This window comes from Triturus cristatus, chromosome 9 (assembly GCF_964204655.1).
Source record: "Triturus cristatus chromosome 9, aTriCri1.1, whole genome shotgun sequence".
Lineage (NCBI taxonomy): Eukaryota > Metazoa > Chordata > Amphibia > Caudata > Salamandridae > Triturus > Triturus cristatus.
This window is the reverse complement of record NC_140592.1, coordinates 71,058,361-71,085,899: the sequence shown is the minus strand read 5'-3', so window position 1 is coordinate 71,085,899 and position 27,539 is coordinate 71,058,361. Positions and strand designations below refer to the sequence as shown.

The following is a 27,539-nucleotide window of genomic DNA, read 5'->3' as shown; positions in this document are numbered from 1 at the left end:
TGAGCACTGCACGCGCCACTTTAGTCTGCTAACGAGAAGGTGCTAGTTTTACTAACTTACCTTGGGAAAACAAGTGTTGGTCAGTGGCCTGTGGGACTACGCAATGCGAGGGATAGGTCACACAGCTAAAATTGCCGGCTCCGGTCCTTGGGCGTCGGCTGAACATCCATTCAGGGCAAATCACTTACTCCCCCTTGCTTGCTACAAATGAATGTGTCCGGGTTTGTTTACTTTAGTTACTTCAGTACACCCCTAGGGATCAATATAGATTATGGTATATTACTATATGCTATTAAATGTGAGTGATATGCTTTAACCTCTAGCCTCATAAACAGACAAGTACAGTGTGTTTAACATAAATACATATTTGTGTACAAAAATTATTATACAAGTCTCCTTTTAATTGGTAACTCATAAGATTACATAATATTAAAATTGTAATGCATTACATTGGTTTGCTAATTAAACAGAAGGCAGATCTACATAGCTACCACTACAGCACCTTTCAAAAAAATTGGGGATACAACCTATCACCTACATTCAACTACCCCTCTACTACCACTCTTCAAATCCTACACTAACCCTCTTCTACACCTATACTACCCCACTTATACACATCTTCTACAAATCTAATCCTTTACTACCCCTGTACCACTCTAACACTCTACTACCCCTCCTCAAACACTCTACTATCGCTCTACCCATCTTATACCCCTCATCTACCCTTCTAACCCTATACCCATCTAATAGCCATCTACCTCTTTACTGCCCTCTAATACCCCTCTACTAACCCTACAGCCCTCTACTATCCCTCTTCTACCCCTCTACTCTGTTATAACCCTCTAGCCTTCTAGCCTCTTCTACCCCTATACTACCCCTCTACCCTTCTACCACAACAATATAATTACATAACACATATTAATAAAACAATATATACCACAGACACAACACATAATACAACTCACTACAAAGAAAAATCTTATGAAAAATCACTTACATTCCAAAAAGCGAGACCTATTGGCTATGCCAATGCTTGTTATCTGCTTGACAAGATGCTTCCTAATTAATGTCGTGGATCTCCATTTTATTTGTACCTCAAAATAATGTTTTTGTGTTTGACCAAATAGTTGATCAAAGGTTGGGCTGAGCAAACTATTGTTATTAATACTTAAAGTGCCAAAACTGTCTGTTTCACTACATAAAAGCAATAAAATACATTTGACACATTGCTGTACCTGTGTTTCTTTTATTTTATTTAAAGAGGACATATTTGTCTAATTGTGATGTGAAATAATCAGTAAACAAACATAGGATTTTAGTTTAGAAAATTAAAGCTTCTGATCATTCTGTTTGAAAAAGAAGCAGTGGCTATATTTATACTTCCTTGAAGAGATATAAGAATGTATTTGTCCAGTGTAAACATTTTGGTTGGAGATATAGGTGAAGCTTTAATGGGAGCCTTTTATCACCTAGAAGGGCCAGGATGGGTTTACTGAATGCACGGTTTAATGGATGAAAGGTCTGAGTTTTCTGTACCCCCATACCAATGCATCACTTGGGCACTTTGGCAAACAGAGTAGGCACAATTTGTATACATTAACCTCTGTAACCCCCTCAAAGGCCAATGAAGCTGTCTATGTTGTCAACTAGTTTGCAACCACTTTGTACTCATAGTTATATTTGAATGCATGTACGTAACCAAACTGACGTCTAATAGGTAGAAGAAGTGAAGAAGATGAAGGTTGGGGACCCGTTGGACCGTTCAACTGACCATGGACCTCAGAACCACAAGGCACATCTCGACAAACTGGTAGAATATTGTGAGACCGGAGTAAAGGAGGGTGCGACGCTGGTATGTGGTGGAAAACAAGTTCCTCGGCCAGGTACGTGGAGAATATTTTCAGGCATTTTTACCATTTTCACATGAACTTCATGGATTATGTATTCAACTAGCTGGCGGTCATTTATAAGGGCATTTTGCAGGAAAAGCCATCACAGCCATTTCTGTCAATGCATTTGATTGTTTCCTACAGGGCTGCATTGGAAGGATACAACCCTGTAGCAAATGGTATTTTTTTCTGTTTTTCAAAACAAAATCCCAAAACATGATTTTCTTTGCCATGAGAGGCTTTTCCAATAGTGGGGGCAGCTTTAAATTTGTTTTAGTGTTCCTTATCGCCAGGTTTTACTGAGTGGTAAGGAGCAGTAAAAAAATGGCTACTTGTTTTGCACATCTAAAGTGGGCGGGGCGGGCAGACATTTTGCCATTTCTGTGATGGCTGTAACTCCTCAGGGTCGTCGGAGGGGATTAATCATGGGAAAGAGGATGTAGCCTTACGGCATGGTGGGCATGTTTGCATATTGTGCATTCACCGCACTACAGTACAAATCGATTCTAGGGCAGAGTTCTGGTTTATTTACTCACAAAGCTTTTTGTAAGGATCTGTGCAGTACTTCACCACCCAAAATGGCATTAGAATGGAAGTGTATTAAAGGATTCCCAACTTTATTACTAAGTAGTGAAGGGCACAATTTTCAAACTATTTCCCTGTAATTAGGATCTTCATAAGCTGTGGTGAACACTGACTTAGCCATTTTGTTTTCGCCATTGCCCTTGAATGTCTTTAAGATCACTGAAGGCAGGGGCGGATTGGCACTGCGGGCACACGGGCATGGGCTGAAGGGCCGGTGTCTCAGTGCCCTCTGTGGGCCTTTTGTCCCCCCTTTCCCAGTCCACAGAGAGCACTGGACAGGTAGAGGAAAGCAGCCTCACTGTGCGGCCGTTCTACGATGATCAGCTATGGCCTCTCCTTCACCCCATGCCCTGCCAAGCAATCACGCTGATGGTGGGCTGGGGAGGGGTGATTGTGTGCCAGAATCGGCCTCCCTGGGGGCCAGCTGTTGCTCAGGCCTTTGAGCCATTTTCACCTCGGCCCCCCTGGGGCCCACACAGCCCTGAAAAAGTGTTTGCATCAACACCTCGCCCACAGCCCTTCTCATTCAGGGCATGGTGGGCGAGGAAGAATGGGTCTCGCTGTGGGGGCCAGGTAATTTTAGGAACTGGCACCATCTTCACCTTAGCCTCCCCCACTCCCATGGATAGCCTAGCAGCTGTGTTTTTTGCTTTATCCCCTCTCCTGCTAGGCCATTGCCCTGAGGCAGTGAAGGGCTGGGGAGGGCTGAGTAATTTACAAATAGCTGGAGCATCCCTGTTTTTCATGTGCTCCTGCGCTGGACGGCTGGGGAATCATTTTTTAAGAGAAAGGGGCTTCGCTGCTTTTCAGGTGCTTTGCCCTGGAGGGCTGGGGAATAATTTTGTAATAGAAAGGGGCCTCACTGTTTTTCAGTTGCTCAGCTTGTAGGACATTGTCACCTTGGCCCTGTGTCCTTCCCAAGAACAATATCCTCCCACTTACATTCCTTGTGTGTTTCATGAAAGGGCACGCCCGCAAATATGGGACACGCCCCACGGATGTGGGCCACGCCCCCGAATGTGGGCCACGCCCCGCGAATGTGGGCCACGCCCCGCGAATGTGGGCCACGTCAGTACCCTGGCCAAATTGTGATCCCAATCCGACCCTGACTGAAGGATGTTGTGAATCAGAACTGAAGTTAAAGCTTTCTGTACCATATACAGGGCCTCTATGGACTGGTTGGATGGAGGGTTAGTGCAGTATTAGTAAGCATGGTGCTGGAGTGGTTCACACCATTCCGGTGGTTGATAAAATACAAGTCACTGCAAATATATTGCTGGCTTCAAGGAAGTTCTGTCTTCACACGCAAGGCTGACAACCTGCATACACCACAAGGCGTGGAGATCCATTGTGTTCTTATATTAGCACATTCATGGGTTATGTTACGATGGAGACACATGGAAACCCAAATGTGCACCCTACATGGATGGTCATGAGTCTTCTAGCGAGAGATATAGGATTATGAAGAGACACTCTTACACTTTTGCATTTTGTATTTTCTGAGTCAAGTGTAGGTGTGAGGAATCAGTTTGAGAATCATGAAATCTGCTTATCCACAGAGATGGGAGAGTGTAGATAGCGACAAGTGAAAGAGCGCTATGTTGTCCCCACCACATTCCTTTTGAAGTAGTATTCAGAGTGCAGCCTAATTTACATTTCCAGTTCATCGCAGTCCTTTCTTCTGAGATAGTAAGAGTGGAATTTAGCTCTGATTGTGCTTGAATGATTTACCTGTTTCTAGCAACTGATCGAAGGGCATCACTTTTTTTCACATGGGCCATCTAATAGCCATCAGATACTGCCAATGACTGGATTTTTAGTCACTGTGATGCTGAATTTCACTTGTTTCTTCTAGTGAAAAATGCTTTTTGTGTCCCACCATTAAACCATACAGTGTTTTTGCATTACAGCAAGTTGGGAACCAGATATATGAACCAGGACATGATATATTTGTGGTTCAAAATCCAGCTCAAAGCCATCCACTATGCAGCTAAAATAATGGTCACACGCTGTAATACAAGAATCGAAAGTGGATAGGAACATTACACATGACAATGTTTCTACCTGTATGCAAGCAAATACATTGTTCTGTGTGGTACACTAATGCAAGTCCTAAGGTGTTACTTTATCAGCAAACTCTTTTGATCTCGCATAAGTATTGCAACTATATGACATGGGGAATTAAACAAACATATCGGTCGATGCAGTGGCTCCCTGTAAGTCCATGTTTAGATCTCATGGGTAAAACTCATCTTTCATGGGACTTGAAGGATTTAAGTAGTGAGGATGACTGTTTGCTTTTACGTAGGTTTTAATTTCTTTAATTCTTTTATCTTTACATTTAGGTTTCTTTTTTGAACCAACAATATTTACCCATGTGGAGGATCAGATGTACATCGCTAAGGAGGAATCCTTTGGGCCCGTGATGATTATCTCTAAATTTAGTGACGGGTAGGAGATCTCACCATGTATCTGTTGAATATAATAATAACATTAAAGCTAATTCATGTATATATATTCACTTTAAAACAGAGTCATGGTTCTAGCTTAAACGTGTAAAACAACTGATATTCATGCTAGACTGATTTTTAGGTCTCGCCTGACCCAGCGCATGCGCTGGTCTGGCGAGACTTATTGAGAGGGCTCCAAAAAGTGCTACCAGGCCAGCCTAGAGCTACAGTGCATATGCGCGCGCGCCGCGCTTTACCGTGATTACTTTTACTTTCGCGGCCGCACGGCCGCTTTGATGTTTAATCGTTTTCACTTTTGCGGTCGCTTGGCATAGCCAATAGGTCTCGCTTTTGGGACCTTATAAGTATTTAGTTATGCAACTGTTGCATGGCTAAACACTTATAAGGTCCAAAGGCGAGACCTATTGGCTATGCCAATGCTTGTTCTTTCTTGTGTATGATTGTTTTGAGTCTCGTCAGGCTAGTCAGCCAGTACCTAGCAGAAGTAGCGGCAGAGGGTGGCTTCCAGCCAGTCCCCTGCGCCTAACCCTCTCTGGGTGCCAGTGCATGCTGCACATGGCCTCTGGCCAGGCCCTTTGCCAAACAAGGCTCGTGCTTTGCGCACAACCAACATTCTGTGTACGGCAAACCCCGGCTGCGCATGTTCTTCAGCCACTTCCATCCGGGGACTGCTTCATGGCCTGCCTCTGGCTTAGCCCTGTGCCAAAACTGCCACAGGCGGACAACCATTGCTACACATACGGATTGGACCATCCAGCCTAGACTTTGCCATGCTTTATTATGTGTTTTATTTGTTTTTTGGATTTGCGCACCTTTACTTCGATCTGCAAGTCCAGGGCATGCTTCATCCATGTGGACCATCAACCCAGGACAAGCTTCTTGGGCCTATGCGGTGCCTTTCCAGGGTGTTCCAAATCTGTACTGCAAAACCTCGATTGGCAACGCACAAGTTCTGAAGCTTGCATTGGGTTTCCAGTACCTGTAAATGGCGCTTGCTCTAGGCACCGCAGATCCTGTTTCATGAAAACTGCGGCTGAACCATAACCACACTGTGGCGAGTACCAGAGTGTTAAATATCTGCCATGCCAGTGTACACTAGCGTTGGCCAATAATATACATTATTTAGTGAAAGTGTAATAATAAACTCTCAATTCACACGTTAACTACTACAACGCAAAGTGCACTTATTACTATAGGCCAAATGATTATAATTACTTTACACAGGAAACAACCCTGCTAGTAGTCACAAGGCTTTTCAATGTGATTTTACCTAGTATTCTGGTTTTAGTTGAATATCTTTTTTTAAAATATGAATTAAAAATGCATTGATATAAGCCATATACTTAGACTCACGGAATATAGTATGGAATTTATAACAACTGTTGATGGATAGGACGGGGAGCATTATCCACTTGAGGCTCCTCCTTACGGAAGTTATGACCCCTCCTCGCACTCTACTAGGTTAACGACACATTAAACTCTGCGCATCAGCATATACACTATATGAATGCATATTTTTGTGTGAGTCCATCAAATAAGTTATATAGCTGACTTAAACAGATATAAGAAAACATTGAAAAAATATCAATAATAGCCTTGATCTATTTTATGTGAAACTATTTGTTCAAGAAGATAATATAACGATATTTTTTTTGTATTAGGTGAATGTACCACCAGCCCATTTTATTATTTATATAACACTATCTAAATTCCATGTCTACTGATATGAACTTTGAATTGTACATTTTCATACAGTATTGTTAATCTATGGCTTTACTCCTTTTTACATGTACTAGATCCAAAAGAAATGAGTACGTCTCTAACACTAAAAGAAACCAACACATGCATACTTATTTTCTCTTTTCTGATATTCTGGATTTCTTCTCCACTTCTGAAATAATACAATTAAAATATTTCAGATCCAATTCTATACGCTGTATGGAAGTGCCATATTTGTTTTAAAGAAGATAACATAAATATTGATTTAACTTGAAAATCTGGTTTATCAGTTGATGTTCACACCAGATTTAGGGGCAAAGTTTCAAAGAAGTGCTGCAACGCAGCGCAGTAATGTAAGTTGCTGTGCTGAGTTGTGTCAAAGGAAGAAAGCAGAACAGCAACATATCTAGTAAGATTTTGTGATATTTCTCTCTTCCCCTGTGCTGGCGGTCTTTTGGCTACCCTGCACCATGCAAACACCCCGGCACCAGAGTGTTTGTGTAATGTCTTGCGTAGGTTTTGCACTGAAAGAGTACCCTTCCATTACAAAACACTATGCTCGACACACATAGTTTAATACTTTCCCAAGTTTGTATGTGTGCTGTACAGTGCAACTTTTCTTCAGCGTTACACCTGCCTCGAGGAGCTGTAAATTCTTGGCGCAAAGCCTTGTTTACCATCTTTAATAGATTAGGTTTTGTGTCAAAATTTGTGGGTGATTACATGGGAACGCCCATGTACAACCCATGGTACGCCTGCTTGACGCACAATAGCGCAGCATGCTACTTTGTGTTACTTTAGTACTACTTTCCTATTGAAAATCATGATTTCCCCAATAGTCCCAATTCACACAGTTGTGCCAGTTTGCACCACTTTTTGTGTTTGCACCGGCACAAAGGCTTGATAAATCTAGCTCTTAGTTTTGTTGTTAAGTGCTTTCAGTGATTTGCCCTGAAGTTTCATAATGGCCCAATTTAAATTGCTGGAGTACATCTGCACATCTTTTTTTAGTATAGGTGGCAACACAACAATCGCTGTGGCTTTTATTTTTTAGTGACATCGACGACGTACTGAGGCGTGCCAACGGAACAGAATTTGGCTTGGCTTCTGGGGTGTTTACCCGTGACATTAGCAAAGCGTTGTATGCCAGCGAGAAGCTCCATGCTGGGACCGTATTCATCAACACATACAACAAGACCGACGTGGCATGTCCATTCGGGGGCTTCAAACAGTCCGGATTCGGGAAAGATTTAGGTAAAACTTAACTTCCCCATTGGGGTGCTCCCAGCATGAACTTTGGTACAGAACATGTCAACGAAGGAATTGTAATTTTTTTTACTAATTAACTATACAATTTGACTAAAGATAAAATACAGGGCAACGAGAACAATTCAGCTCATGGTATTGGGCACAAATATGTTGATTCATTTTTAGTTGTGTGGCAAACAAGTGTATATATAGTACCGGAGGGAAAGATGGACTATACATTGAAAAGCTCGATTTGTTTTGAGATTGTGGTACAAAGCTGACCTTGAACCAGCACAATTTACAGAGATCATTATTGTAGCAAAAGTATCTTAAATATGAGATGTGGGGGAGCCAGGTTTTACAGAAACCAAGATTTGATGGCAATGAGGCATGTGACATGTACCTAGGGAATCTTAAAACATGACACTGTACACTTCAATATTGTTGAAATTACATATATATTTATAATATTGGGCAACAGGAGTGAACCACACTCACATGATGTTTAGTTTCCTGGCCACACTTGGATTAAAAATAAAGTCGTTTGGTCCAAAAGGCAGGATCTTAGCACTTACATCACATTTACTAATCAATGACACTAGTTTTTTTAGTAACTGTAAGTAACTTACAACTTCTTCATTTGTGAGTCTTTGTTCAATTATCTCCTGCAATCTGTCCCGTATCCAGCACAGTATAATGCAGTGGCTTGCTACAGCAGGCAATGACAATGCAAATGAGTCTTTCAAAACATGAGTAAGTCTTCAAGTCGTAGGTTTACAATTATGGGGCCATATAATGTATGCAGCTCATTTTCCTGAATTGCGCTGGGCGCACCTTTCAAAAGGTGCTCCCAGCGCATTCCAGGAAAATGGGCAGAATTTTGGTGAATGCACTGCCCCCAGGGCTGCCGCGAACTCGTACTGCCCTGGGGCACTGCATTCAGGTGAAAATCGGAGCTGCTGCTTCAAAGCTGCTTTGTGTTTTCACAGTGCATGCGGCAACCCGCCTGCACTCTTAAAGGAGATTGGAGATCCCCTTGCAGGCGGGTGCAGTGAGTGACTGTACCTGCCTGCAAGGGGATGCCTTGGGGTGGGGTGATACTTGGGACCACCTTTCCCCCCTGCCACAGGGCTGCAATCAGGGGGCGCACTGACAGTGCGCCTCCTGAGAACTTCTTTGCCTGTGTGCCTGTAATACGGCACGGGCGCAGAGGCAAAGGGATTCCCTCGTTTGCATGGGGCCACGCTCCCCAGCAAATGAGGGAACGCTCTCTTGAAGAACCGCTGGCACTGTTTGTGTGCCTGTGCTTTCAGTATTACAGAAGGGAACACACAAGCATCAGCGGCCCCTGAACACCTTGTGTAATACGGCCCCTGGTTCCCAGATATCTACTGGTTTGGGGCTTCTCAACAATCCCCACAAGTTAGGCTTCCTGCGGGACAATCACGTCTCGTTTTGGCTCATGAGAGAGGACAAACAATCTTCCGGTCTCTATCTGGGCATAGATATTTCTCCGGAAGTCACGCTGAACACATTTTGCCTGACAGCACCAACTTATGTCCTCTAAGTTTGGGGGTCCAGTGGGTTTTATCTTATCTTCCTCCAACTTAAGTTTGGTTTCTTATTAACAAACATTTTTATTAAGTTTCTTGTCCAGGTGTAATGGTGCACTTTTCCTTATTGCCTTGTACATTGCACAGCATTTCTTGAAAAGATGCGGGCCACAAGAGGGAGCCAGTGAGGATCAAGGATGACGTGATTTGGTCAAATTTCGCCATTCCTTCAATGGGCATCGTAGTGTTGAGTAGGACAGTGAAGCAGAATAGATTATATAGAATGATGGTGAGCACAGTCTCTCCACCGTCCAGGTGGGAAGGAGCTATAATATGGATTGTGATTTTTAAGTACTTTGTTGGTGGAGTCTCAGCTGATGGTAGGCGGTGTGGCTTATTACATTTATGTACAGCATTGCTGGTTGAAACACACACATTAAATAAACACAAAAGGGCCTGGATAGCAATAACACTTCCAGAAACAAGCAAAATGGATTGGCCCGGCTTTTCTCATGAGATGTCACATTATAATGTTGTATATCAATGGACTTGTGTGTACCATGCTGTGTACTATGTTCACTTACATGTATCTGCTCTCTACGATTAATGTGCACTAGGTCATGATACTTTGGGTTTGGTGTAACTCTTTCATACTGATTCATAGTTATATTTAGAGAGTTGACATAATGGCATTTTTGTAATTATTCACTCACTCTTGTGTCTTTTTAGGTGAGGAAGCCCTGAATGAATACCTAAGGACCAAAGCTGTCACCATTGAATACTAAAAAGAAAATACCAGTCCAAGCGGAGGAGGATTATCACTTGCAGCGTATCAGGCAGCGCTGCTCAACACTCAGGACTGCACAAGTAATGCTACCATGCATTCAGAGTATTGGCGGAGACAAGATTCCAACACATTCTCTCTTTCACCTGCAAAAAAGATTCTGCCTTTGGAGAAATATCTGGGAAGGCATGTCCTCTGCAAGATTGGGATATCATTTCTGAAAGTGTAAACAATGATTTCTGTAGATTAATCTGCAAATGCCCTGTCTTGTAAAACAGTTCTGATGACACTCTCATGATGTTGAGGCAATTGTGTCCCCAAAAAACCAAATGAAGGTGTGTGGTGCTGTTACCATGAGGAATGATAAAGTAGGCCAGTGCAGGTATGTACATATCGGAAGAGCTCCTTCGACACTAGTGACAAGAGGACAAAGTTACGCTGGTGAAGAAGAACTCAATATTTTTAGACAAAGCTGATAATTTAAACAGGGTACTCTCTAGCATTATTAATCGGTAGTAGTCATGATGGGGGACCCCAACAGTTTTTACATGTTGAAGAATAACTACCTTTGGGGGAGCACTTCATTGGCCAACACTATTTCAGGCAATGTGCTCCCATGGGTGCCTTCCGTTTTACATTATAGGAGCTCTTGATTCAGAAAAGAAACATAAAATATATTTATACAACATTTCACAGTGCAGAAAGTCTAAGGACATACTATCTAAGGTCATAGATCCCTGCTGGATTGATTCAGTGACACATATACAGAGACAACAAATTCATAGTAACAACTTTCTATTCCATGCGTTTATGAACTAGCTAAAAAAGAAACACGTGTAAATCCACTATCACCAAAACAAATTAATAAACAGCAAAGTTGCTTCTGTAAGATATTTATCATGAGATAAGACAGTAGCTCGATGATCTTGGTGACATTTTTTAATATCAGTGAATTTTAAAATGCTACATGATTTAATAGTCTGTCATTCAATCCTTGTATTTACAGACCCTGGTGATTGTGAATGAGTAGTGTATGTCAATCAATGCAAAATCCACCTCTGGTCCCAAGGTTCACAATTATTCAGGCTTTCAAGACACTATGCTAACATTAATTCGCGGGTCTTACATTGTGAGTCTTTACATAGCAGTAGTTACATCCAGAGTCATTACATCGCAAGTACGCTCTAGTACCTTTACTTCAGTCTTTTACTTTGTAGGTAAGGCATTTTAAAAATAATTGTATGCACCTAACCTTAATACTATATTACATTTGTGTGTGTGTGGTTGTGTGTGTGTGTGTTACATTCACTAACAAAATAAAGGTTGATGCAAGGTTATAGTTTGTAGAAAATGTGAGTTAAAAAATCAATTTAAAAAGAACAAAACCCCAAAATTCTTTAGACATAGTTTGCTTAGCCTAACTGTAATTTATGCCTACACCATGCACTGCTTATGATCTCACATATTACAACCCTCATGACATGTTCAATGATATCATTGGTGATATCTCAAATAACATCAGGCCTTGCACACAACCCCACACCACTTATGGCCTTCAGCAGTGTGTGGAGAAGGGGTGTCTGCCAGGCTGGTTAGGGTGCAGGGCCTGGCTGCATACCCCTTTGACGCCTTTGGCCGGGCATAGCTGGGTCAGGTGCGGAGGGAGGTTGACAGCCAGCTATAGTTTACTGAGCTAACTACATGTGCCTCCACCATGCTCTTCTTATGATCTCGCATATCACATCGCTCATGACATGTTCAATGAAATGTGCAGAAATATGTATACCATAAATTACCATTCACATACACCCAAACTCCCTTAGGAGAATCAAGGTCCTACTACCTGCCGCCTTCGCCCTGTACCGAACACTTTGTGGCCAACTGAACACATGGGCAATCAACAGGACAAGAGTGGGCAAGCCTGAGCTGTTGACTATCTTTACTTTATGAACAACTTTTCATGGATATCCTACTCTGTCCAGACACCCAAGACCCAGTAGTTGGCCAACACCTACTATGCACAGCCTTTATCCTTAACTGAATCCTTTGTGGAAACCAGACCTCTCATGGGCAATCAACCAAGCATGGATGTGAGAGAACCTATTGTGAACAGTTTTTGCCCTATGCAGAACAACTCTACAGATAGCACCCTGCTTCTACATACCCAAGTCCCTTATTATATACAGTCTTCATCCTGTACCGAACACATAGCAGATAGCTAACCTATTGTGGGCAGTCGAGCACCCAATGGCATGGGCATCTAGCTGGTGCGTCCAGTCTAGACTCCTATGTACAACTCTTCATGTAGGGGCCACTCTCTCCAGACACTAAAGGCCCATTAGAAGAGTAAGCACTTACTTTGTACAAACTTCACTCTGAGCAAACTTTTACAGATAGCCAACCTCTTGTGGGCAATCAGTGAGACACGATTCGGCAAGTCGGAATGTTATCAGTGATATCAACAATGATGTCATTAAAGATCATGAGTGATGTGATATGTGAGGCCATGAGCAGGGCATCGGGGCACAAGTTATAGTTAGCTCAGTAAACTATAACTGCTGAATTTCAGTGTTTTGTGTGTGTTTGACTTAACTATATCATCAATTAAGAAATCACTACATTGCTACCTCGTACCACACAAGGCATCACTCATGGCTGAAGCTGTGTCTATGGATATTCGGTCTGTGATGTTGGGCAGGGCTCTGTGTGGTTATTTAGTGGTTATACTTGCACCTATTAAAGGAGTGCAGCCAGAGGGACTGTCACTGGGGCAGATAAGCCCTTCTGTAATGCCTGAGAATACTTGTTGTTGCCTCTCACCCAGCAAAGGCCTACGTTTAGTAGGGGTCAATCTTTTGTGATATGGTCTCATGTAGGAACTATCATTGGCCACAGGACACACACATAAAACAGAGGATGGCACCACTGGTTTAGGCAACAGTTGTGTAAGCGTCCCAGGAAAGCTACTTCAGTAACCCCTTTAAAGCATGGTACACTGCTGGGTAGCAGATCGTGTTGGAGTGGCAGTCATTGGTGTGACCTAAAAATCATAAAATAGGGATGCAGTCTTCCAGTCAAGAGAATTCTTTCCTACTGCCCTTGGGTGCAAAACCTCAGAACAGAAGGGCAGAGAGAAAGTTTTTCTGAAGTTTCACAATTCCTGAGAAAGCAGGCCACTGGGCAGATGCCACAAGAAAAATGGAATATGAGGCTTTACTGCAGGTATTTTCGAGTTCCATATGGAGAAACATGAAAGGGTGGTGAACAAATACAAGAACAAAGAGCAGATTTAAGATGGTATATTTGGCTTAAATCTTGACGCTGCTAAGAAATGGAGACTGCATGGTGTCCCAAGGTGAGCCGGGTGCATATTTTCATATCCAATTATTCCAGCACAAAGTATGTGGTTTTATAGTTAAAGGCAGACATTCTAAGTTCAGCATTCTTGCCTTGTTAACAGAGAATACTATACAGGCAGTTCACTTTTTGGAGGTTATTAGGCCTCATGGCATCCTGAGTTCTTCTGAAAAGTCAGTAGATCTGGTCAGTTTAGTTGTTGTTAAGGACTCATTGGTCACAAAATTGAGGGTGACTTGCAGATAGTGAGACGGAATGATTCAAAGGATTTGGTTCTGCGTGTTCTGCTGTTGGCAACTACCCATGCTGTTGTTATGCATTCTATAAGGAAGCGTAGGGAATGGGCTCTTTGAAGTTGTAGGGAAAGGCTGGATTTCTGTTGCTTTGACCAATCATGAGAGACTCCTACTCCCAAGAAGCTTGTGAGGAAATGGCTTTTTGCAGCTTCACCCCAGTTTTTTTGGAACCACTGTTCAACTATTAGGTGTAATGACTCTATAGTGACCAGTCCTCCGTGCATTTCCTCTCACCCTTGAAAAGTATATGTTGAATTGGTTTGCCCCCAATTAGCACATGTTAACTTATAAGTCCCCATCAGATAGGGCCAGAGGTACCAGGGCCTGTAGGTTCAGTGTCCCTCGTGGACTGCAGCACTGATTAAGCCACCACGAGTATGACAAAGTAAAACATGTTTCCCATTCTGCCAATGTATAGTGTTACAGCATTTTCAAACTGCTAGATCAACGTTGCCACTTAAACTTATAGCAAAGCCCAAATCTTCCTTTTAAATATATATGTCACCCTTCAAGCAGGCCTAACAAGCTCTAAGGCAAGGCGCTGCATTTGAAAAAAGACGTGTGTTTTTACATGTCTTGACAGTAAAATCCCTGCATTATGAAACTGTGGAAAGGCAAATAGCCCCATTGGTGAATATGGAGTTACATGCTGACAGCTCAGACGTGCTATCTTCCAAATAGGACCACTAAAGTTAGGACTTCGCTGTATGAAAAGATTTAGTGCATTAAGCTCTACTTGTTGCTCAAGTCAAATTTAAAGTCACTAGTTTATGAAGTGCAAATTTAGAAAGTTGGCACTTTGTTTCCCAGTGTTATCCAGTTACAGATATCTGCTGACCCCAAGGCAGCCTTTTGCCCCATGGAAATAGGTATAAACCAGTCTCAGGAAGGGACACAAAGGACCTGCCACATGAAGAGATGTGACATCCTCCTGGTGGAATGGCCAGAGTTGGTAGGAGCCCAAAAGGCGAGCTTCTAAGGGGAAGCTGGCTTTGAAGGGCAAATGCCAGTCACATAGGAGGAGCTGACAGGCTGGCATCTCAGGCAGAGAGGGAAAGACTGTTGCTAAACCAGTTTTTCAAGGGGAGTGTTGTCCTCGGGTAGCCACACCTGTGGATGGGCAAGGGAGCTCCACCCACTGAGAGATCTGCCATGATGAGTGTGAACATGATGATGAGTGTGCACAATAGTGTACTCTGGAATATCTAGATGTCGCACTTCACAGAAAGTCATCATCAGTGTGCGAGACCTAGTATTGCCATTGGCTAGTTAGTCGCCACATCCCCCTGGGCTAGTAATGGGCATTAAAGTGGCACCCCTGGGCACCCAGACCTCAGTTCAACACTGTCTTGGAAGAAGGACTGCTCTGCTGCTCCTGGTCCCCAGAAAAGAGAGGCTGCACCAACGACTGGACTGTACCTTGGGATAGCAAAAAGAGGACTGTGCCTGTGGTGCCCCACTTAAGGAAAAGTTGCCCACAAGCAACAAACAGAAGGAGTGACTTCAAGAGTCAGCGGGCTGGCTCCCTGTGACATCCACAGGGCCATAAAAGCTGAGATGCTTGCCCTTGGGGAATTCAGTAGCCAGGAACGCCTGCCTGCTGTTGGGACGCCAAGGTGTGCATTAGAAGCAAAGTCCGACCCTGAAAGGCTGTGCGAGAGTCATTGGAGTGCAGTTTGATCGTCCAGCACAGATGTTACTGCTAATTAACGAGAACCACTGGTTTTGGAGTAACCTGAGGCAAGTAGACTAGTGGCAACTGGTTTTGTGCAGGACTTCATCGGGACTTCGTGGGCAAAAGCAGCCCCTTCCCTCCCATGCTCATGGACTAAGGGGTGGTGAAAGGAAGGACCCCGACACCTGCTCGGCATCCTTGAGCATCTCAGCATCCTGCATCCCTTGCATCATGACCACTTCATGACTTTTAGGGCGGTCGCTCATAGATCCTGGAACTGGATTGGAGGCTGCTTTAACTGCAAGGTCACTGTCCAACTAGACCTTTTGGTCCCTGTGACTGGTGCCAATTTCAAGTTACTTGTGGCTAACCCTAAACCACGAGCCATGGTAAATTTCAATAATTTATTGCATTGAGGGAAAATCTGTCTTATATTGTTCCTTTGAAAATGTATATCTCCGGAACCCGCCAGCGGATCTTTGTCACTGAGGTGTCTATTTAAAGTTAAAAATACAACCTATTTTTATAAATTGGTGTTGGATTTTTATTGTGTTGTGTTTTCTTCTTAATCAATTGTTTTGGTGCTTCTTAAATCTTTACATGTGTTCCTTTGGTAAAGCCTGAATGCTCTGAGCTACAGCCACTCTGGGCTTAGCTAAGGTTTACCACACATATCTGACTGGGCCCGATATGGAATTGTATCTTTATTACACTATGAGGTCGCACAACCACACAATATAATAAACCACTTTCCCCACCCGGATCATTTGCCAGGGAAAAGAGGTTTCGGCGAATAGTCGCAGCAGACTTCAGACTTCTTCACTTGACTGGAGCCTCGATAGGGAAGAAGCCATTAAATGCATCTAAGATTGTGCATGTCCACAAGTGGATCTCTTTGCAGCTCTAGACAGTGCAAATGCATGATATTTTGTTCTCTGGAATTTTCACGGCAAGGTGCTCTGGAAGACTCCTTCGTGGCTGGTACCATATGCTGCATGCCTTCCTGCCCTTTCCAGTCATACAGGCAGTCATTGAGAAATTCAGGAATATTGGTACATCAATGACTTGGTTTCTCTGAACTGGCCAACGGGCATTTGCTGTCAACCGGCCTACGGGTTTTTGGCAGATAGATCTCCTCCGCATCGGAAGATCTTTGAGGCTGCTGGTGTAGCCATCACAGGAGAGGAGGAGATGGTCCTCTCCAGTCTAAACAGCCTTTAGTTGTATATTTGGCTCCTGAATGGCTGGGGCTTGTGTGGCATTATCTGTTGGGCAAGGTGCTTGACGTCATGGTGGATGGGAAGTGAAAAAGCATGAGGCTTCTGCATAAGTACAGGTTGTTGAGGTTATGCAGATAGTGCAGTGACGTGCTTATTGATGCTCCTACAAGTTCCTCATCTGAAGTGCAGGATGTTTTAAAAAAAACAACTCCGATAATCTACGGGTCAATTTAATAACAACCAGGCATGAAACGTTTGCAGAAAACCAAGACAGAAAAGCAGACTCAAATGGGTCACCCTGTAAAACAGTCGGAAGAATTCACAGAAGAAAAAGAGAGAATAAAACAGGATGTTTGTTGCAGAAACTTAATGAACTGTGCATTAAAGTGATCACTGAAATGAGTGATCCCCTAAAGCTAACATCCACCGGGCCCATAACGTGGAGTCTAACCCCTCAAAAAGCCATCAGAAAGAAAAGCCAGGAAGAGATGAGAAAGGGGAATCAAGCTGCCTTCCTAACAACACAGGGTACCAGTCCAATGTAGATGGCCTCCTGGACTCTTGAATATGCTATGCATTATCTCTAGAACAGAGATACTCAAAGTACGGCGCAGGTGCCACTTGAGGAGCTCTTGACCTATACATGCGACCCCCCCGGTGAACAGCAGCACTAGCTGCTTAGCACTAATATTCAAAAAAAATAATTAAATACAGGGGAAGCATTTATTAATCTACAAATAAATGCTTGCCTATTTATTTAAAATGTTTTAGAGACCTTACACAATCAATGACCCACCCGGACCCCCTACCACTACCTGCTGGCATCAGTGCGGCCCTCGGTCACACCACAGACCGTACTTTGTGGCCCCTGGGAAAATGTTTGTGAGTACCCATGCTCTAGAATAACACTGGAACCTGAGTAATGCGTCCACTAAGCAGTGAGGTGAGGATGCTATAGAGCAGTGCCAAATGTGTAAAAAAAAATAAAAAAAAAAAGAAGTGCCGAGGTCCCAGTCAGGAGGATTGCAGCTTGCACCAGCTGTTGTCCCTGCCAGCGCTGCCAATAACTGTACCAACCATGACATTTCTACAAGTGTGACAATTCATATTACTCCAGCCACCAAAAGCTATAAGAATGGCTTTGATCATGCTCATAGTCATTAGACCGACAGCGCCACCATGTGGCTGCTTGTCATAAGTTCCAGTGCCGACAATTAGGTGCCGGTGTTGAGCACCAGACACCACCAGCTGAAATTAGGCACTGCTGTAAGGATTAGTTCAAAGGTGGAACGAATGAAAGTACCACTTACCATATATAGAAGGATCAGAAGCCAGTGCCTTCACCACGAAGAGATGGTTACCAAGATCACAGATGCAATCTACCCTCAAATCTTCCTCAGCATCATTGGGAGGAGGGTAATTTGAGGAAATGCACACAGTAGCCCTGGAGGCCAAACCAGAGACAAAGCATCCACCCCCATGCTTTCCGATACTATGGGCCAGTTGTATCAAAGGGTTTTACCCATTCTGTGTCTAAGGGGAAATTAGTTTGTACATATGGCCCTAAATCTCCTAAGAGAACTGGGGAAGAAGGGTGGCATACTCCAAGCCAAAGAGGTCCAGCCAGAACTTGCTCATCAGTCCTGTTACACTTCCAGTGCCACTGGTCCTTCCTTGCAGGGGATCAAAGGCCCAGGGTATTAGTGGGGATCCCCTTGGGAATACCAACTATCACTTTAGTGTTGGCAAGTTGCGGCTACCATAAGTGAATGGCCACCCAACATGCCTGTTTGCCTCAAGACAAATAAAACCGGGTGGATGCTTGTGGGTGACTGTTGAAGCATGCCCACCAGAAATGAAGTCCCACCGGGTATGCCTGTATGACTGACGCATGGCTGCCGGATAGACTGAAGTTGTCTGGTGTACAACTGTGAACGTTGAAGCATGCCCATCGGAAGTGAAGGGTCATTGTGTGTGCCTGACTGAATGAAGCACAGCTACCAGAAGTGAACGTCCACCTGGCATGCCCGACTAACTGACGTTGTATGAATTTGTCTGTATGTAGACTATGGCCACAGTCTGTTTGGTGTGTTATGGATGATAAAGTACAGGTACCTATATGGTTACAACTCCACAGCCACTTGACATGCCTGATTGGATGAAGCATTTGATGACACAATACAGTGGCCAGACACACTATTGAGGAGGGAGTACCCGGCGAGGAACATTCACTGGAATAAACTACTACAAAGCTATTTTCCAATTAAGGACAAAATCAATGTGATTGAAAGGATCGCTTGTTAGTGTAAACAGCCAATACACTGCGGCCTTTACTCTTCCAAACAAACAAGTGTCGTCCCCTTTATTGAGATGTACGTGGACCTTCTCCTCAGCGGTACTATGGCTAAGGCAGGTGGATCAACCCAAAGGAGGGAAGCATCAGGCTAAGGATGTCCATTGCCTGCTTCTCATTCCGCAGACGATAAGAGGCATGAAGAGATAAAAAAGTGTTCTGCCAACGAACAGATGGTTTCATTCACCAGCACTTCTGCCAGATGCTTGGTACCCGCTGACGACTGATTTAGGCATTTGCTAACTGATTGTTGGTCCTGATAAGGTCTGCTCAGCCCTGAAGAAGAGGAGCATACCATACAAGCACTACCGTGCAAGCACTCGATGGATGACTGAGAGATGGGCGAAGCCAATAGGTTTTGCTTGTGTGAAATCTTTTGCCTTTGTCACTGTTTTTTTTATGTTTCACAGCAGTTGCTTAAAGTAAAAAAAAAAAAAGCCCTATGACACGTCCAGCCTTGACCACGTCATAGCGCTTTTTTTTACCTTTACTTCGTGTCGTATAGAAGCCCACTCTGCTGTGCAACATTAAAAAAAAAAAAAACAGCATGGGGGTGTATGGGGGGTGGGAGCACTGGAGACCGGGAGTAGGACATGGCGATAATGGTGGAAGAGATGGACTACAGGGCTAGCACTCTCTGAGTGCATGCCGGTAAATACAATAAAAAAGTAGAATACCTGCTGGCCACAGGAAGCTGTACTTGGTCCATGTTCCACACCAGGATGAAGACTCCAAACCCCTATGGAAGCTAGACACCAGGAGGAGTAGCTGACCAATAGGAAGCAAGGAAACAAGAGTGATGTTGGAGCCAACCAATGGTAAAGTATTTGACGGCTCGAAGTCCCTGTTCTAGATTTTAGCTTTCCCTGACAGCACATGTATGCTGTAGGCAAAACCTAAAAAAGAGACTTCTAAAAACAGCAATAAGTCTTACTTTCGAGCTATATGATACAGGCTCATTATCTCATGGAAGGCACCTATGTAAGGACTGGGACGAGAAAGATGGACGCGGAGGTAAACGATGGAAGGTTGCCTTTTGCCGAAAGGCTAAAGCTATTTACAGCCAAAACGCTTCTCACACCTGTGTGCCATCTTTGAAAGGCCCTAATAACACGTTCATAACGTTGTTTAGTGGTTAAGATTGTTGTACGGCATAAAAAGTCGGGACTAACCAACTAGAACGGAGAGAGAAACAAGACAAAAAAAACATTTATGTTACACTGCCATCAAGTTAACCTTGTGTCTTTTTAAAATTGTGTATTTCTAACCTGTGGCTCGCGTGTTTGGATGCCAGTGGTTAGTGCGTGACAGGTCTGTCTTTTTATCACACCCCTCTGGTGCTTTCGTTTATTTCCATGGAGCAGTGAGACACATGTTGTTAAGCGAAGACACCGTATAATGTCTAGTTGGCGGAAATTCAAGCCTGTCCGTTTTAGAGAAGCAATGCGTGTGCCCAGCAGCAGCTGCAGAGTTGTGTTACCGTGTCTCGGAATAGCTCACTGTCCTTTCTGACTCGTGGGAGCGAGCGAGCGCCTCGCAAGCCCTGGGTGCAGCCGCCCCGTCTTTCTGCATGGAGTCCTAGGACGCTGGCTGTACGTGGTTGGACAGACAGACTCTTGGACTTTCCGTAAAGTTTCCCCTTTCAGGTAATAATCCTTCAAGTTTTTTGTAGGATTACACGCTGTATGAAGCTTTGGCTGTACCCACACGCTCAGAAAATGTACCCTTTGAAAAATGCGTGTTGCTCAGTTTGACCTTGTGACACCCAGCTAGGAACATTCATGAATGAAACCCTTTGTAAATATTCTTGCGAATGCATGGAACTTGGAAAATGCCTGGTTGTTGCATGTTATATACAATTCCAGATGCTGGCAGAGGTTCTCAAAATGAGCCCTTCAGATTTCAACACAAATACGAACTGGCAAGATGGATGGTTTACGTTTGGCATCTGGGGCATTTTCAAACACGAACTTACATTCATTATGTCCTCTCACATAAGCACTATAACCCTGTTCTTGGCCTTAGTGTGACATGCACAATGTCAGTAACATAAATATGTCTCCTGGTTTAATTTAGCAGTAACCGTGCCGAAGTCTCAGCCTTAAACTAGCAGCTAAAAGGAAGCATATAACTGAAGAAGAATTTAATATAACATAACATAACATAACATACTCACTCTCTCACTCTACTACATAATTAGCAACCCACACCCCTGGAAGCGGCACCAGTCTTGGAATCCAGAGTTGGAATTTAGAACTGTCGCTCAAAACTAAACACAACTCTACCAAAATACTTTACATTTGCAGCAATAAAAAGAAAACATTGTGGCTTAAAGACAATACATCTTGCAGAATTAATGCATGAGTTAAAGGCGGATATAGCTAATAAAACTCGTTACTGAAATATAGTAAACCTTTTCCACGAGTTTAACATACAGGCACTGACGCAATGAGTGTCATAGAGGCAAATTAGATTCTTCATTCGACCCTTTAAAATAATGGTTACATTGGTAACCGTATTGGTTTTTTGTTTTGTATTTGGGCATTTTGCTAAATATATGAAACTAGAAAAATGGCATAGACTCATACTTTGCAAGTACAGACGGTTGCTATGGAGCAGACTGGCGATGACTTTTCTTGGTAAGGACTCTCCCTGGCAAAGGATTATGCTATAAATGAATCTATTTATGTATGGCCACTTAAAACATCAAAATCTATTTGCCATCCAAAATGCGTACATGTATTGGTTAAAAAGTGCAAAAATATATATTTGTTTATGCTTCATTTGTTCACAAAGTAAATATGAATATACAAAGATAAAATGAGCTAAAAACAAATATGGAAAACTACAGACATAATGCTAAAATAAATTGTGAGATATAGTTATATGATACACTGCACAAAACTACTGAGTTGGGAATAGCATGTCTCTGGCAGGAGGCAGAAAACATCAGCTGCTGTGGGTTACCAGGGAGGAGCACACAGGGACATGTTGCTTGAGCAGGAGAGGTGCATTTCACAGAGTTTGCAATAAAGCAGGCAGCAGGAATCGAGAGACCTATTTGGTTGTACGGGTTATTATTAATGCAGTTCTGAACCTTCTCTTTTAAAACTTGAGGGGTGTGTGGGTCATCAGTCGTTCAATGACATGGGATGCTTTACAAAGGTTAAACATATCAACGGAAAGTCCCTCCACATTTGTGGGACATCTCTTTCCCACATCTGTTTCCAAACACTACAAATGTTTGTATCTGAAAATAGGAATACTTTGGAATACAGTGAAGGGAAATTTTAATCTCCTATTGTAATGTATTGGAATCGATGTTTTAGAGGGCAATGAACATATCCACAAGCAGATCCCTTCTTCATGATCACTGGTTTCTTCTAAAACGAGTGATCAGATACCCAAAAGAGATGGTGTTTGCAGAATTCATTTTTTAGGTTTGCATCGCCAGTAGCCTTACTCCGATCCTTTCATGTGCCCCAACCTGCATGGAAGTGCACTGACTTCAAAGTCCATTTTTTATTGTATTTGATATAAGAAATTGCAAATTGGTACATAGATGCCCACACACACAATACAAGCCTATATAGAATTAGATCTGTATGCGAGCCTGATCATTTCTACATTCAGATATAATGTAAACATAATTTTACAAAATGTACAATTTTAATTTACTGTACAGTGCTGAGAAAATGTATGATTGCATACATTTAAACAATAGCCAAAAGTTTTTTGCTCTGGCTGTCACATACTAAGCATGTTTCTCATTTATAAAACATGAAACAAATATATTTTAATGTATTTTTGTACTATCACATGCCCAATTTGTAAAATGTTATATCCAGCACAGGGGCAGTTAAAACAGTCAATAACCGATGCCTTAAAACCACAACCTCTTCCTCTCTGAGCCTGCTTGAGCAAGGCATCTCGTGTAAAACAAGGTCAATACTCTGATTGGCTGTGCTCCTTATCAGTATTTTCACAGACTGATAAACACTTTAAATTTAATTAACACATGGAAGGACAGATGTTTTTACGATCTCGTCAGTTTTTAGATGTTGTAACATCGCAAGCTAGTACTGTTGCTGTTTTTAGGTCGAGCCTAGCAGAGCGCGCATGCGCTGCTCTAGGAGATGACCTTTTGGAATCGGTCTGCACTTTTCTAACACTCGTGCGTGTGACGGCATCCACCTTGCGGGAGCGACGCGCAGGTGCCATCTGTTTCTAATTAGCGTGGCCGCACTTGTTTACATTTGCCTGTCTCGCGGTGGCTTTCACTTTCGTGCCATGCTTGTTCTTTCTGCCCTCTCCAGTTCAATTAATCTCCCCATGCCTTCACCCCCAACAACAACTCCAACCCCTCGCATCTTGTTTGGTTAATGTTGCACACATAAAAGGTTGCCTCAGGGGCGTAACAAACGCCCCCGCGGTGCGGGGGGGCCCCCACTCTTCAGTAAATGAAGGGGGCCCCCTCAGCTCTTCCGTAGAGAGCTGTGAGAGAGAGGCTTGCTCTAAATCAAGCCTCCTCTCTCTAACAAAGCAGCTTGCACGGAGCTCGAGCTCCTGCGCTGACCCAGGACTGAAGAGAAACAATGTAACAAGTTACATTGTTTCTCTTCAGTCAGAGCCACGAGCCAGTCCCGGAACAAGGATGGGGGCCCCAGAGAGAGCAGGAGGCAGCGCAGCATTCCCCACAGGCCACTGCCTCTGAGAAAGGAGAGGACAAGGATGGGGGTGGGGGCCCCAGAGACAGCAGGCAGGAGGCAGCACAGAGGAGAGCTGACAGGGGAATGGATGGGGGTGGGGGCCCCAGAGACAGCATTCACCACAGGGCACTGCTCCTCTGAGGCAGCACAGAGCTGACTTCAGCCAGCAAGTTTGCAGCTCCAGAAACAGGATCTGCTGGGACACATCAGAAGGTGAGAGTTGGAGCTATTGATGTTGTAATGGACAATGTATTTTATCTATGCGTTTTCTGTTTGGAGTGGAGGGAATGTGTGTGGTGTCAATTGGACATATATGGTTTGGATTGGAATTGTTGGTTGTGGAATTGTGTTGCGTGGGTTGGATCTGTGTAGTGAAATAATGTGGCATGGTGTGCAGTGCAATTATGTGGTATTGAGTGGAGTGAGATTGTGTGTCTTGGAGTGGGATTATCTGGAATGGTATTTTGTGTTGTGGAGTGGTATGTAGTGGAGTTTCCTTATGTGGTGTGCTGTTAAAATATTATAGCATGATGTGGAATTTGTAGTGTAGATTGGATGTATGTAGTGTGTTGTGCATTTGTGGTGTCAGTCTGAATTATGTAGTTTGTTGTGAATTATGTGGTGTGGAATGGAAATGTGTAGAGTTGAATTGTGTGACGTGGAAGTTGCGGTGTTGAGTGAAATTATGTTGAGTGGTATTATGAGTCATGGTGTGAAGTGTAGCTATGTGGAGTGTTGCTACGTGGCATAGACTGGATTTATGTGGAGTGTATGTATGCAGTATGGAGTAGAGCATAATTATGTGGAGGTTAATTATGTGGAGCTGAGTGGTATTGTGTGGAGTGTTATTATGCTGTGTGATAAATTGTGTGGGCATGAATTGTGGAATTGTGTGACGTGTGGAATTATGTGGCATGGTGTGGTGTATAATTATGCACAGTGGAATTATGCAACATGTTGCAGAGTTGTATTTTGTGGAGGGTAATTATGTGTTTTAGAGTTGAGTGTAAATATGTTGTGTGGAGTGTAATTATGTGGTTGGGAGTGGTATTAAGTTTTGTGGAATGTGATTCTGTGATGTGGAATTATGTGGTATGGAGTGAAGTGGAAATATGTGTATTTTTTGGATTGTAATTATGTGGTATGGAATGTTGTAGGGTTAAATTATTTATAGTTGAATTGTGCAGTGTGGATTTATAAGCAGGGGTGTAACACAGGCCCCAGGGGCGTAACACAGGCCCCCACAGCTCCCGTGTTGCGGGGGGCCCCAGCGCTCCAGAGGCCCCCTCAGCGGTGCCAGCAAGCACCACAAATCCGTGACTGTCTGGGATAGGTAATTAATTAATATAGGTAGGTTATGTACCTTACGCTTGCTCTAGACTTTTCTTTATAAATTAAATGGTAACATTTAAAAAATGGTAATGGTGCACACTGCGCAGCGTGCAGATGTCTCCGTCGCCGCATCTGCGCGGTCTTACTCTTCACCCTTAGGGTGGGGCTGGTGACCAATTGTCATGTGCATTGCTGACTGGTGAAGCGAGGAGGCATCCCAGAGGCCAGAGTGGAGACAATTGAGAGGTAACGTGCGGCGGCGACTACCTGCCATAATTTAATTATTTCTCTGGCTATCCTTGTTTGCCCTGTCTTCTGCGGCTGGCGCAGGTGAGTCTGTCTGTTTGCCCAGTCTATGCCACCCCCCGCAGACAAGTGCACCTCACCCAAAATTAATTGCGACCACCACTTGTGTGCGTAAGGTCTCCAGTTTAGTGTGAAGGCATTTAGTAAAAGAAAGGCGCCTTTGGTACATGAAGGTTGTTTGGAAAATATGGGGGGGGGGGTTATGTAACACATTAAAGATTAAAAGTGCGTGTCATCAGTTTCACCTGCGATTTATATTGATTTGCGGATTTTACAGAAAACACAAAAATCGTCATTGAAGTTTGTGGGCGCAAGAAAATATACCCTTCACCTATGAATTTACACCTTAGTCTGTGACTTTGGGAGAAGTTTCCCGGTTTCGCCCGACTTTGTCAAGGCAAAGTGATATCTATTTCCCCCCAAAACTGACCCGATTTCTTGTCGCTGATTTCTATTTGTCAAGTGATGTCGGTTCTGAAGGGGCAGGTCCAGCTGAACTGGACATCAGGGTGTGAGTGGGGCAGAGAGGGGGAGGATTGGGGCTGTGGTGGCAGTGGTGCTACATAAATTGCAGCTTGCAGATAAAATGGTTTCTAGCTGAAACAGTTAAAAGTTACTAAAATACAGCAACATGCATTGCTGCACAGTCGAATGCCCTTCGCTAAAATTGACAGGCCATCTTCTGTTACTCCTTGTTGTTTGGTTGTTAAACTGAGACTGAGTTGAAACATTTGCCAGAACAGTCTTAAAAGGTGCAATTACAAAAAAATAAGTATAAGTATCACAAAATGTGCGGCATTAGACCGCATAATTTGCCTTTTCCTGCTGCATAATTGAGTACCTGCAGCATAATTCTCATGGCACTGCATACCATGTACTTCCCCTCTGTTTACTGCTGTCGCAAACAGCCACCAATCCTACCCCATTGATATGAAAGGGAAAAAATAACTTTTACAGCCTTTCTATGTTACGAAGCATGTTCTACCAGAGGTTGCACGTGACTTTCGTGGAAACAGGCACCAGCGTTTGTAACTCTCTTCTCTTTCTGGACTTTTTTTTTAACACCAGCACAACCTACCTCACTTGCGACCTTTGAACTGTGGGGCGCTCCATGCACTTTCCCGCCGTGAAGCCGTCGTACTCCACTCAGTAGCAGTAAAAGGATCAATGTTTCTGGTCCATAAATGGCTCCAAATCCCTGACTCTGTGGGTGTGACAAGATCACCCAGCATCCTGCCCCAAACACCTGCCAGCCCCACAGACCTCTCCAGGCAGAGAAACCTGCCAGCCCCACAGACCTCTCCGGCCACAGAAACCTGCCAGCCCCACAGACATCTCCGGGCACAGAAACCTGCCAGCCCCACAGACCTCTCCGGCCACAGAAACCTGCCAGCCCCACAGACCTCTCCGGCCACAGAAACCTGCCAGCCCCACAGACCTCACCTAGCACAGAAACCTGCCAGCCCCACAGACCTCCCCGGGCAGAGAAACCTGCCAGTCCCACAGACCTCTACGGGCACAGAAACCTGCCAGTCCCACAAACCTCCCCGGGCACAGAAACCTGCCAGCCCCAGAGACCTCCCCGAGCACAGAAACCTGCCAGTCCCACAGACCTCCACAGGCACAGAATCTGCCATCTCCACAGACCACTCCAGGCAGAGAAACCTGCCAGCCCCACAGACCTCCCCAAGCATAGAATCTTGCCAGCCCCACAGACCTCCCCAGGCAGAGAAACCTGCCAGTCCCACAGACCTCCACAGGCAGAGAAACCTGCCAGCCACCAGACCTCCCCAGGCACAGAATCCTGCCAGTCCCACAGACCTCCCCAAGCACAGAAACCTGGCAGTTCCATTAACCTCCCCAAAAATCGTCATTGAAGTTTGTGGGCGCAAGAAAATATACCCTTCACCTATGAATTTACACCTTAGTCTGTGACTTTGGGAGAAGTTTCCCGGTTTCGCCCGACTTTGTCAAGGCAAAGTGATATCCATTTCCCCCCAAAACTGACCCGATTTCTTGTCGCTGATTTCTAGTTGTCAAGT

General features: G+C 43.9%; 2 protein-coding genes across 3 annotated transcripts in view; both read left to right on the top strand.

Moving 5' to 3' along the window:
- ALDH1L1 (aldehyde dehydrogenase 1 family member L1) overlaps positions 1–11,141 on the top strand; it is a 165,068-nt gene extending 153,927 nt beyond the window's left edge. For both annotated transcript variants that reach the window (XM_085624422.1, XM_085624423.1), the window contains exons 20-23: positions 1,718–1,883; positions 4,820–4,925; positions 7,719–7,918; positions 10,195–11,141. In XM_085624422.1, the coding sequence (XP_085480548.1) occupies positions 1,718–1,883; positions 4,820–4,925; positions 7,719–7,918; positions 10,195–10,250 (528 nt within the window). In that variant the 3' untranslated portion in view covers positions 10,251–11,141. The remainder of the gene's footprint in view (positions 1–1,717; positions 1,884–4,819; positions 4,926–7,718; positions 7,919–10,194) is intronic.
- A 9,371-nt stretch (positions 11,142–20,512) lies between these two features.
- Positions 20,513–27,539, top strand: part of SLC41A3 (solute carrier family 41 member 3) — a 254,232-nt gene continuing 247,205 nt past the window's right edge. The window contains exon 1 of the mRNA XM_085624417.1: positions 20,513–20,796. The gene's annotated coding sequence lies outside the window, so the exon portion shown is untranslated. The remainder of the gene's footprint in view (positions 20,797–27,539) is intronic.